Source organism: Nicotiana sylvestris, chromosome 7 (assembly GCF_000393655.2).
Source record: "Nicotiana sylvestris chromosome 7, ASM39365v2, whole genome shotgun sequence".
In the NCBI taxonomy this organism is placed as follows: Eukaryota; Viridiplantae; Streptophyta; class Magnoliopsida; order Solanales; family Solanaceae; genus Nicotiana; species Nicotiana sylvestris.
Genome location: NC_091063.1, coordinates 7,302,839 through 7,315,681, shown reverse-complemented (window position 1 = coordinate 7,315,681; position 12,843 = coordinate 7,302,839). Strand labels below are relative to the sequence as shown.

At 36.1% G+C, this 12,843-nt stretch overlaps 3 protein-coding genes across 4 annotated transcripts; all 3 read left to right on the top strand.

The window, feature by feature from the left end:
- The first annotated feature begins 564 nt into the window (after nt 1-564).
- Nucleotides 565-3,293, top strand: LOC104213893 (protein OXIDATIVE STRESS 3 LIKE 1-like). Of its 2 annotated transcripts, XR_707763.2 has the most exons (3): nt 570-996; nt 2,193-2,822; nt 3,084-3,293. XR_707763.2 is itself a non-coding variant. In XM_009763452.2 (2 exons), the coding sequence occupies exons 1-2, from the start codon at nt 692-694 to the stop codon at nt 2,656-2,658; spliced, it is 771 nt and encodes a 256-aa protein (XP_009761754.1). In that variant the 5' UTR covers nt 565-691; the 3' UTR covers nt 2,659-2,926. The 2 variants fall into 2 exon arrangements, 1 of the variants encoding a protein (XP_009761754.1); XM_009763452.2 differs by lacking the exon at nt 3,084-3,293 and having other exon boundaries at nt 565-996; nt 2,193-2,926.
- A 3,425-nt stretch (nt 3,294-6,718) lies between these two features.
- On the top strand, nt 6,719-7,609 carry LOC138868130 (uncharacterized). The gene has a single exon (XM_070151123.1). It carries the CDS (start codon nt 6,719-6,721, stop codon nt 7,607-7,609), a length of 891 nt encoding a protein of 296 aa, XP_070007224.1.
- On the top strand, nt 7,276-10,947 carry LOC104213894 (uncharacterized). Its single transcript, XM_009763453.2, has 2 exons — nt 7,276-7,411; nt 9,877-10,947. The coding sequence occupies exon 2, from the start codon at nt 9,904-9,906 to the stop codon at nt 10,792-10,794; it is 891 nt and encodes a 296-aa protein (XP_009761755.2). The 5' UTR covers nt 7,276-7,411; nt 9,877-9,903; the 3' UTR covers nt 10,795-10,947.
- The last annotated feature ends 1,896 nt before the right edge of the window (nt 10,948-12,843 follow it).

Below are 12,843 nucleotides of genomic sequence, written 5' to 3'. Positions count from 1 at the left end.
TTATAACGAATGTAATATATGAAGTTGTTTTCGCGATAAATAATGGAATATATGAAATATCATTACATAGTACATTGATTGAATAAGTTAATGCGATTATTATCTAATATTGTTAATCAAATATTGGTAAAGTTATTTTTTCTTATAAGACAATAATATATGCGACCTTAGTTATGGGAAAATTATTATTTTTTAAAATCCCTTCGAACAAGCACTGTATAAGCTGTCATAGAAGATAATATAGTCAATTTTGAGAGCCTAAAGAGATATCACTATTTAATTCAAAGAGATATCACAATTTCTAAAAGAAAATGAAAATTCCGATTAATGACTCTCCTATCGCAGCTTCAGTCAACTAACACTACAACCACTTAAAATCTTCAATCTTCATTAATCTCAATCAAATCATCAACATAGATAAATCAACGGTCTAGATCGAATTTAAATTAATGAGCATTCGGTTACAGTGAAACCGTATGTACTATAGCAAAATATGAATTTGACACAAATAAAAAATTAAAAAGATAATATATCTTGTCTGGATAAAGATAAGGCTTTCATCTTCCTCAGAATATTCCTTTTTCTAATCTCTTTCTCTCTCTCTCTAGACTATTGTTTCTTCATTTCTCTCTCTTCTTTCTCTGTTGTTATATATACAAGTTTTGTTGTATACAAACTTCGTTGTGAAGCTATGTCGATTGCGTTGGAGAGGAATAATACAGCTGATCGTCAGATCGAACGGTCAGGATTCGTGCACGGAATGGCGTTTATTCCGATCTATAAGTCGGCAGATCTTAGGGTTCAGGCGAAGCAGGAAAATGAGGATGATCGGACCTCTTCCTCGTCTTCTTCTTCTTCGATTGGTAGGAATAGTGATGACTCGCCGGCGGCGGGAGATGCTTCGTCGGACGGCGACGGCGAGGAGGTTCAGAGTCCTTTCAAACCTGCTGGTGCTTTGGATAATTTGGAGGCTTTAGAGGAGGTTTTGCCAATAAAGTATGTAGTTTTACTATTAATTTAATTTCTCTGTGGATTTTAGGTCAATTTATATAATTTATTCACTTATCTTGTCATTAAGATGCTGACTTTGTTGTTTAGTTTGGAGTTTTAAGGCTCGAGTCTAGGAGTTTGCTTGGTTAATGTGATATGTGTACATGTTAACTAGACATTTGTAACAATTAACTGTGTCTTAGGGGGCATCTTGGTAATATTTTTGAGTACCCGAGAGAAATGGACCAAAAATGTTTGGCTTGGCTTGTTGCAAATTGACTTAGTAAGTAGTTTTTTTATATGTTTAACTTGGGCAGTAAAAGTAAAATCTGAGAGTTTAGTTCATTGATTAAGTGGTTGTTCCCCAATATTTCATGTAGCATGGTATAGACCTTGTACCTGAAAAGTAATTTGGGAGATGGAACTAGCTTAGTGGAATGAGACCTGACCGGTGCTTGCAATCTTGTTTGAGAGGTTGTTGTGAATGTGATGGGGTGTGTCATCTTTTGTCCGTAATCTTTTGCATTATGTACTACCTTTGATTGTCAGAGCTAATACTTGGTCGCATATATTCCTTGGCGTGTGAAAGATTCAAATAGATAGAGACTATGAGGTGTCAAAAATCATTTCTTTTGTTTCATAGATATTTAAGGCTTATGAGTGCAATGTTAACAAAATTGTTTGGCAGTCTTATTTTGATCTGGATAATGGTATTATCGCGGGTGCATGCATGCTTTAGTATGGATAAAATGCATTGCTATTATAGAGGGTGTTGGGACCAGTATCCTCCTTACCAAAAGTAAAGCTGCCTGGGATGCTTCTTGAAGCTTGTAACATCACTTTAGCATATTCAGTACTGAGTATGTTAGTTTACTAAAAAAAATGTGTGTGTTGATTTTTATCTATATAGCTGAAGTTGAAAAAGTATCTCCTGTGGACTGAATGTGAAGCCTGGATAGCGTCAGAGCCTTTTTTTTGGGGTTAATATTTTATTGTAAATGAAGTCTGAAGAAACTTAATGGGAACACGGTCAACGGTTGTTATTGTAAGTCTCTAGCACATTGGATAGTCTGGAGGATGAAAGGAAGGATGCCGTAGTCAAATCGGAAAGATTTTAGATGCTTATAGATGTTTATGAGCAACTGTTGTCGTATTCTTCCTAATTTTCCAAGTTCTAACAGTGCTTGTCTGCCATGATCCAGGAGGGGCATATCAAATTTTTACGCTGGAAAATCAAAATCATTTACTAGTCTAGCAGATGCAGCATCATGTTCCTCGCTTAAAGATATGGTCAAGCCAGAGAATGCATTCACTAGGAAACGCAAGAACTTGCTTGCTCACAACAATTTCTTTGACAAGAATCGGAATCACTTCCCAAGAAATTATAGTGGTGGGTTATACAAGAGACCGATAAACTCTAGAAGCTCATTAGCTCTTGGTGCAACCTCAAGCTGCTCTGAGAGCAATAACAGCTCCGAGTCTTTGAACTCAAATCCATCATCACCTCATTTCTCTCTTCCTCCTTTGCCTCCGCAATCAAGAAGATATAGCAATGAGTCATCATCATCACCTCCTGAACAGAAGTTTAGTGCATGGAGGTCTTTCTCCTTATCGGATCTGCAAGGGACTGCTGCTTCAACTCCCAGTCTCACGGGCATAAAGGAATAGAGAAGATATCTTGACAGTAACTTAATTTTGTTGTCACCCTATGAGCCTAACTTCATATAGGTTTCAATGGAGGTTGGCTTATTTTAGCAGTTATAGGCTTCAGTCTCGCACCCTGCCTCTGTAATTATTGATCAAGGCATACCAAATCTTGGCATCTTAAGAATGTAATTGCTCCTGCTCACTTTTAACCTCTTTATCCTGTTGTATATTTCAATGTGTTGTTTGCCTAATTTAGGGATTTTATATGTTCGGTTTGTTGTCTGCTTAATTGTAGATTTTCTTTTAGGTGTATTCCTCAGTTTACACTTTAATCTTTTGGGATATGCATTTTCTGAAGCAGGACCTCCTTTCCCCTTCTTCCTCTCTTATTCAGCTCTAGAGTGGGTCATGAGTGGTGGCTAAACCATGTTGCTCCCTCATTGCAGGGAGGAGACCTGGTGGCCGTGGGAATAAAAGATTACTTGGTTTTGCTTGCTGACACCATCATATCCTTACTCTAGGTGTAAGCTTGAGCATGTTTTCTAGAATTTATTTTGACACTACCCAATCATCGTAGTTTGATAGTCTGACTAACAAGTTTGCGGCAGCATGTTGTGGTTGACGAGTAGACCAATGGATTCCCAGCTTGAGACGTTCAAAGGTATGAACCTAAACCGGCCCCTATGGAGAGGGTAGCATGCCAACTGATTGTTATTCATGAAAAAATTGGTTTCAGTTTCTTGGTTTAGTAACTTCCTTTTAACTTGAGCTAGTGCAAACGAAAGTTAAAGAAAGAGGGAGGGACATATAAGATTAAATTTCTAAATGAACAAAACCAAATTCCAATTGGGATAGCCTTTATGGGTTGGTATACCAATTGAGCTAGGATAAGCATGGCTAAGAATAATCATGGTGCGTAACATGAGAACTAAATATGCTTTGTGTGCCATCACTGTCATGATGCCACAAGTATAATATGCTCTGAAGGCATCTCAAAATCTTGTAGCGTAGGTTTGCATTTATAAACACCTAACAGTAACTTTTGCGCCTCTAACAATCAACGTGCATAAAATGCACTGTTAAGAAGTCAAATTTGGCCGACATAATGCAATGTTGTAGTTTTATTATGTAGTAAAGCTTTTTGTTGAACATTGATAATTGCTTGAAATTCCATTTCTGTTCTTAGAGGAAGCCATTCAATGGAATATTATGCAACAGTGAATATTTTTCATTTCCTAATGCCAACAGTCAAATCTCTTCTAGCCCAGCTTCCCCCCCCCCCCCCCCGACAAAAAAAAAATGATGGAAGTAAGATAAGAAAGAACCTGCATGCTATAATCACTTGTGATAGTCATAACTTCAACATTCTAATAAGTCCAGGTTGGGAAAGAATCATTTTATCATGAAGAACTATCAAGCTCTCACTTTATGCAATCCTCAATTGTGCTATTAAGAAACTGAAAAAGAAAAGAAGGAAAAACAGAAAACTTGGCCACTTACCATAGATATTCTTATATTAGACTCCAGGAAAATAGGAAATGAAATATGCAGGGTAGCATTTTAATGACCTCAACGATCTACCAATAAAAACAAGAAAGTTGACCCAGAAGTAGTTACCAATTCAATTCTTGCCTGCCCTTGGAGTGTCCGAGTTGCCCAAATTGTGTCATGAGCATGTGTGTTGGATGTGTTTATATTTTCTAATTTGAAGGAACCTGTCAAAATGTTTTGGCCATGTCTTGGGTGTCAAAACATGTCAAACATTCGTTTGGCTATGGAGAATACGGAAGAAAATGGTGAGTTCGCAAATCTATGTTGCTTACGCACAGGACATGGGACTTCTAAAATTTGGACACTGTGAATTAGTAATGTTTCAGAATAAAAATAGTATTAATCAAGACAACTGGTAGAAAGGAATTACTGATGAACTTTAACAAGCATTAAAGTGTTGAAATGCGCTACAATAGCAAAAAGATGACTTGAGGACTGATGATGAACAACAGAAAAGTTCGGTTGTATTTCTCTGAGTCTTCAATCTATTTTCAATGGACTTGGTAATTATCAGAACTAGCATATCTAAATCTAAAATCGAATGGTTGTACTTTCGTTTTAGAAGTTGGCGGATCAATATGAATTACAAACAATTGATAGTGATTCTTGATGTTAAAAGTTTAGAAACTAGTTCAATGGGGAACATACCAAAAATTTGGCGAACAGAAGATACATTAACTTAGACCCCTTATTGCATGCCAGTGAGTGTCTAACAAGACACTTGTGTGAGGAAAAAGTTCCCCAGAATTTCTTTGGAAAAATTGGAACATCTAAGACATGTTTTTAAGTTTTGGTGCACGTTCCATCGCTGACATGCATCTACTTGTAGTACCTTAGGATTTGGATCATGAAATATCTTACTAGAGTTTTATATTAAGGTTTTTGTTAATCAAGGCAGTGAACTTGAGAGTGGAGGTGCTAATTTCTGTCTGATGAACTGAGCAATAAAACAGAACTAAAGCAGAGAACTTCTGTGATAGAAGAATACAAATGATTTCTGAGGCATAATAATAAATAATCGTTGAACTACTGCCTTCCCCATTTGTCACTAGAACATTAAATGCCCAACTTTGACATCCTTGAAATCCAGCTAAACTTTGTGCATCACAACCCCTGACCAAATGATGTACCTTGTGCTAATCACTTAGAAACTTAACAACCAATGGCTTTAATGGGTTGTGCCATTAATATGCTCACTATAAATGAAACATTTCCTAGAAGCAAATATCTTGTTATTTATTAAAGGTTCTGTTTCTATAAAGACGCAACAATGTCGTGTTTTTGTTCGATGCAGTTTTCCGACAGGTAGGAGAGTCATCATAAAGCGTAATTTTGGAAGCTTGTGATAAAAGAGGATTAGTTATTTTATCAAAAATTTAGTGATAGTCACTTTTCTATTATGGTTATGAACACGCGACCACAAGAGCACTACCCCGTTTATGCCAGATTCTAACTTGTATTATCAGACCAATTCTGTGAAACATCTGGTTCTTTGGGTACATGTTGTAGAATGTGGAGTATAATCATGGTTGAAGCTATTTAGTGATAGATCCAGTTGCCGCAAATCTGTGTATTCATTAGACAGGTTTCTCTTGATGTAACTAGCTGAAGATTCTCTTCGTAAGTAGAAGAGAAAGCGTTGCATATTTTCACATTTTGTGATTGAATAAGCAAGCCTTGTTGGTCTTGAAGTTTGATTTTCTCACCATTTTTGTGTAAGACGTGCGAAGTTGTTAATAGAACCTGATTTTAATTGACAGAGAGAAAATTTATGAATACATCCTTGGCAATTACTTGAATGGCACTCAGTAGCATTAAATGCAACCTACTAAACAAGATTACTTTCTGAAAATGCTCCCAAACTTGTATTTACTACCCTTTGTTTTGGTAGAACATTGATAAGAACAATTTCATTGGAGCATTACCCGGTTAACCTGCAAAACAGTATTTTCACCTATAAATGGGTTTGTTCGTCAAGTTACCTGGCAAGTTGAGTTCTTGAGAAGAGTGTCCATCCCCTGACGTTACCTTTTGGTTTGTTTTTCCCCACTTTATGCACTTTTATCCTTTTCTTAGATTTAACTTTCACTTGATTTTGGCTTCAATTAAATCTCCTGCATAGCTGAAAATGTGGGGAATTATGCATTCCTCGATAAGTTCTTGGAATCTCCTTTCTGATTGAGTTGTAGGTACCAAGACTAGGCCTTTTCAATCCAGATGAAGGATTTTGCCTTTAGTTTTATTTTCTTTTCTTTCTCTCCTGCTTCTGTACATGGTAAGGTCATAGGATATTTGCTGGTTACATACAAGAGGAATGCTGAATCTTTACTAGGATCACGATAGTCTTCTTCATGGTGAAATCTCGTTAGCTGATTTCACATTGCCACTTCTCCCCCTCCTTCCCTTGTCAATTGTATGCTTATCTGTCCTGATAAAATTAGGCCTGCTTTTTTCATCTTGGTAATTTCTAATTTGGAAATTTGTGGTGGTTTTATGTGCGCAGGTTTAATCACTACCAACGTGAGTTGGCATGGCTGCAAAACCTTTTCAAATCACAGTTGAGGAATTCAGACTTTACCATACGATTGACCGAGCACTTTATTCTCTCCTTGTTGTTGAGCTTCAGCGTGATCCTTTGGAGTCAATGCAGACATTGGCATTGTGGATTTGGTTGGAGCGAACACGTTTCAACGATATTATCAGGAAGATCTTGTCCTTACCTCAATTTTCGATTACTGAGCTTGCTGATGAGGCTATAACCTGCCTCAAATGCATTGAGGACAACCGGTTCCTGCTCTCAACTGACGCAGGTGAGATTCCGCTAACTCAAAGTCTCATGGCAAAAGAGTTCTCCCTCCTGTTTTTCCATGAAAATCGGGACAGTGCCACCAGTGGGATTAGGAAGATTGTTACTGAGGTTTGTCTCAAGGCATTGACAGATATCATGGAGAAAGCCTTGAAGAGAGGTTCTGAACAAACTTTGACGGAAAGCAAAATGGCGATGGTGGCACCTCTTGCTGAGTCATTCTTGATAGAAAGAATTGCTCAATTGGGACTTGGGAGTGACGCGTCTCCTAAGAGGACGAAGGGACACGGCGTACCATGTGAAGAACGGACCATGTTTGTTACTTTTTCCAAGGGATACCCTGTTGCTGAAGTTGAAATCAGGGAATTCTTCAGTAGGATTTTTGGAGACTGCATAGAGTGCATTCACATGCAGGAGGTGAAGTCCCATGAACAAGCTCTTTATGCTCGAATTGTGTTTGTTACGCCTGCAATTATAGATTTTATTCTCAATGATGTGCCTAAAGCTAAGTTTACTATCAACGATAAGCATGTGTGGATGCGAAAATTTGTCCCGAAAAATAGAAACTCTTCCCTCCCATACATGCTGCCTCAGAATCTGCCTGAAACTATTTAGTCCTTTTTTCTGTATGTTTATCTTTCTGAGAATGGAGTTAGAAGAAATCCTGTTTTCAGTTTGTAGTCCCTGCAGTCCAACTTAAGGACCCTAAATTATGATGCAGTGAAATGGTTTTCTTATAGCAATGAAAACAAGTCTCTTTTAATCTGTGTATTTATATTTTTCTGCTCTGCATTTTGGATTCTTGTTTTCATTCATGTTATGAAGAGATTGACCAGAATCCCTTTTTGGAATTGGCTCAAAAATCAGATGACACTTAAGCTTCTTGAGTGTGTTTAGAGAACATATCAACTTCATTATTGACTTCCCTTTTAAGTGAATATGACTACTGTGGAACTTGAAATTTTCCAGTTATATTTGTTTCTGTATGAGTTCGTGTTACTGGATTTCATTCCTAAATAGTACATGGATCAATTAGCATTTCTTTGAATACCTATGTCAACTTGTTAAATTTGTTTCTTAATGAATTCAAAGACCATACATGCTGGTTTTTTAATCTAGTTCACAAAAAGAAAAGAAGACCATATTTGGAAAATTTAATCTAAGACATGTTTTGAAGTTTTGGTGCACGTTCCATCACAGACATGCATCTACCCTCTACCTCAATTGTAGGTTTCTAGTGCCTTAGGATTTGGATCATGAAATATCTTACTAGAGTTATATAGCAAGGTTTTTGTTAATCAAGGCAGTGAACTTGAGAGTGGAGGTGCTAGTTTCTATCTGATGAACTGAGCAATAAACAGAAGTAAAGCAGAGAACTTCTGTGATAGAAGAATACAAATGATTTCTGAGGCATAATAATAAACAGTCGTTGAACTAGCCTTTACCATTTGTCACGAGAGCATTAAATGCCCAACTTTGACATCCCTGAAATCCAGCTAAACTTTGTGCATCACAACCACTGACCAAATGGTGTACCTTGTGCTAATCACTTAGAAACTTAACGGCTTTAACGGGTTGTGCACATTAATAGGTTCGCTATAAATAAAGCATTTCCTATCAGCAAATATCTTGTTATTTATTAAAGGTCCTGGTTTCTATAAAGATGCAACAATGTCGTGTTTTTGTTCAATGCAGTTTTCCGACATGTAGGAGAGTCATCATAAAGCGTAATTTTGGAAGCTTGTGATAAAAGAGGATTAGTCATTTTACCAAAAATTAGTGATACTTGCTTTTCAATTATGGTTATGAGCACTCGACCACAAGGGCACTACCCAATTTATGCCAGAGTCTAACTTGTATTATCAGACCAATTCTGTGAATCTGATTCTTATGGTAGATGTTGTAGAATGTGGAGTACAATTGTCGTTGAAGCTATTTAGAAATAGATCAAGTTGCCGCAAATCTGTGTATTCGTTTGACAGATTTCTCCCGATGTAAAAGATTCTCTTCGTCAGTCGAAGAGAAAGCGTTACATCTTTTCACATTTTGTGATTGAATAAGCAGGCCTAGCTGATCTTGATTTTAGATTTTTTCACCTTTCTTGTGTAGGACATGTGTGAAGTTGTTAATAGAACCTGATTTTAATTGACTGAAAGAGAAATTTATGAATGCAGCCTTGGCCATTACTGGAATGGCACTCACTAGCATTAAATGCAACCTACTAAATAAGATTACTTTCTGAAAATGCTTCCAAAGTTGTAATTACTGCCCTTTGTTTTGGCAGAACATTTATAAGAACAAGTTAAGTAGATCATTGCCCTTGTTAACCTGCAAAACCAGTGTTTTCACCTATAAATGTGTTGGGTTGTAAACTTACCTGGCAAGTTGAGTTCTTGAGAAGACTGTTTGCCCCTGACGTTACCTTTTGGTTTGTTTTCCTGACTTATGCATTTTTATCCTTTTCTGTTGCCTATCCTTCACTTGATTTTGGCTTCGATTAAGTCTCCTGTATAGCTGAAAATGTGGGGCTTATGCATTCCTCGATTAGGTTCTAGGAATCTCCTTTCCTATTGAGTTGTAGGTACCAAGACTAGGCTAGGCTTTGTCAATCAGATGAAGGATTTTGCCTTTAGTTTTGTTTTCTTGTCTTTCTCCCCTGCTTCTGTACATGGCAAGGTCATAGGATTTTTGCTGGTTGCTTTACAAGAGAAATGCTGAATCTTTACTAGGATCACAATAGTCTTCTTATGGTGGAATAATTGCCACTTCTCTCCCTCCTTCCTTTGTCAATTGTGTGCTTATCTGTCCTGATAAAATTTGCCCTGCTTTTTTCACCTTGGTTATTTCTAATTTGGAAATTTGTGGTGGTTTTACGTGCGCAGGTTTAATAACTACCAACGTGAGTTGGCATGGCTGCAAAACCTTTTCAAATCACAGTTGAGGAATTCAGACTTTTCCATACAATTGACCGAGCACTTTATTCTCTCCTTGTTATTGAGCTTCAGCGTGATCCTTTGGAGTCAATGCAGACATTGGCATTGTGGATTTGGTTGGAGCGAACACGTTTCAACGATATTATCAGAAAGATCTTGTCCTTACCTCAATTTTTGATTAATGAACTTGCTGACGAGGCTGTAACCTGCCTCAAATGCATTGAAGACAGCCAATCCCTTCTCTCAACTGATGCAAGTGAGATTCCGCTAACTCAAAGCCTCATGGCAAAAGAGTTCTCCCTCCTATTTTTCCATGAAAATCGGGACAGCGCCACCAGCGGGATTAGGAAGATTGTTACTGAGGTTTGTCTCAAGGCATTGACAGATATCATGGAGAAAGCCTTGAAGAGAAGTTCTGAACAAACTTTGACGGAAAGCGAAGTGTCGATGGTGGCACCTCTTGCTGAGTCATTCTTGATAGAAAGAATTGCTCAATTGGGACTTGGAAGCGACGCGTCTCCTAAGAGGACGAAGGGACGCGACGTACCACGTGAAGAACGGACCATGTTTGTTACTTTTTCCAAGGGATACCCTGTTGCTGAAGTTGAAATCAGGGAATTCTTCACTAGGATTTTTGGAGACTGCATAGAGTGCATTCACATGCAGGAGGTGAAGTCCCATGAACAAGCTCTTTATGCTCGAATCGTGTTTGTTACGCCTGCAATTATAGATTTTATTCTCAATGATGTGCCTAAAGCTAAGTTTACTATCAACGGTAAGCATGTGTGGATGCGAAAATTTGTCCCGAAAAATGGAAACTCTTCCCTCCCATACATGCTGCCTCAGAATCTGCCTGAAACTATTTAGTCCTTTTTTTCTGTATGTTTATCTTTCTGAGAATGGAGTTAGAAGAAATCCTGTTTTCAGTTTGTAGTCCCTGCAGTCCAACTTAAGGACCCTAAAATTATGATGCAGTGAAATGGTTTTCTTATAGCAATGAAAACAAGTCTCTTTTTAATCTGTGTATTTATATTTTTCTGCTCTGCATTTTGGATTCTTGTTTTCATTCATGTTATGAAGAGATTGACCAGAATCCCTTTTTGGAATTGACTCAAAAATCAGATGACACTTGAGCTTCTTGAGTGTGTTTATTGAACATGTTAAACTTCATTATTGACTTCCCTTTAAGTGAATATGACTACTGTGGAAACTTGAAATTTTCCAGTTATATTTGTTTCTTTATGAGTTTGTGTTACTGGATTTCATTCCTAAATAGTACATGGATCAATTAGTATTTCCTTGAATACCTATGTAAACTTATTAAATTTGTTTCTTAATGAATTCAAAGACCATAATTACTAGTAGTAGTTTTTAAATATAGTTCACAAAAAGAAGATTTTTAGCAAGTAATGTGTGGTGGCTTTTCTTGTTTTTATCTTTTCTTTCTTTCTTTTTATAAAGATGGTATTTAAACCGGTCTAAATGTACTTCAACTAATCTGTCGGGTACTCGGATAACTCTATCCATAATCCCCGAACGCTTAGATGAAAAAAATAGTTCATTTTAACTTAATTGACCGTTAGACCACATCCTTGTGTATAACTTTTTAGTGCTTTCGTTCATTCAACATTCATATGATATTGTACTGCCGAATAGAACTTTGAAATCAAAGAATATTGAAATAACGCTATTTTCCTTTTACAAAAGCTATCAATTTATTATAGGAACTTCGAATTATATCAGGAAAGGATTATATATATAACGGAAGGGTTTTATTTCAGTAAAGTTAACTTATATTGAAGTATAAAAAAAGGTTTTATTAAGTACCTAATCACCATAAAATTCAAATAGAATATATACAGTAAAAAGATTGAGAAATGATCAAATGTAGAAACCAAGGATGGATTCAAAAACTGGTGAAATCTTCTTGTTTGACCATAGAACATGCCTTTTCATATGTAGTTGTATAATAGATTACAAGAATCAGATATATTATTAGAGTAACTGAAAATAACAACCAAATTACAACAATTTGAAATACTTCAAATAGTTTTTGGACGTATATAAGGCAATTGTGTAACTTTTTCTTTTGGTTTGGACGTGTGCGAAATAAAGTTGACTGACGTGCCCGAAGTTAATAGTAAGAGTCCAAAAATAGAGTCCTGGTATTATAAATTGCAAATAACATTTAATGTACTTTTCCAATAACTTTACTCGTAGTTATTGAATCCAAAAGTGAGTTTATATCAAGTCAATAAATATATAAGTAATATTCTTTTTTTCCCCTCATTAATCGTTAAATTGGAAAAATTTATATTCTTTCTCAATTCATCACTTAATCATGCAAATTAATTAATATAATTTGTATAAATATCGAATGTGAATATATTTTCACTATCGAACCATTATGGAGACCTCCTTAATTAGTAAATTGTTCTAAACTACGCGTTGAAATCCCGCTCCCGGTCTCAAATTGCATAAGTACCCTTTGAAGAGTATATTTTAAATATGGGCAACTTACATTTTGTCAGTCGGCCAAAAATAATTATATCCACTAACTAAATATAAAAAATATATATACTGAATTTGTATAATATATGTATATTATAAATTAATATATAAAAATATACATTTCACTGAACATTAGTTTTGGGAGAATCTATAAAATGTAGTTTTTTCTTTTAATGAATACTAGTATCAGTACCCGTGCGATGCGCGAATAAATTATTTCAAATTGCGATGTAGGTTATTTGAATTATGTACAAATAATCTTAAAATATAAATCTCTTAGATAAAAATTATATAACATGAGAATTTAATTATGAAACATGAAATGAAATTATTGTTCAAATCTCGTAGTGAACAACCAATCTTTTAAATATATATTTGTAGCAACCTAACCCCTTGATTTTGGTA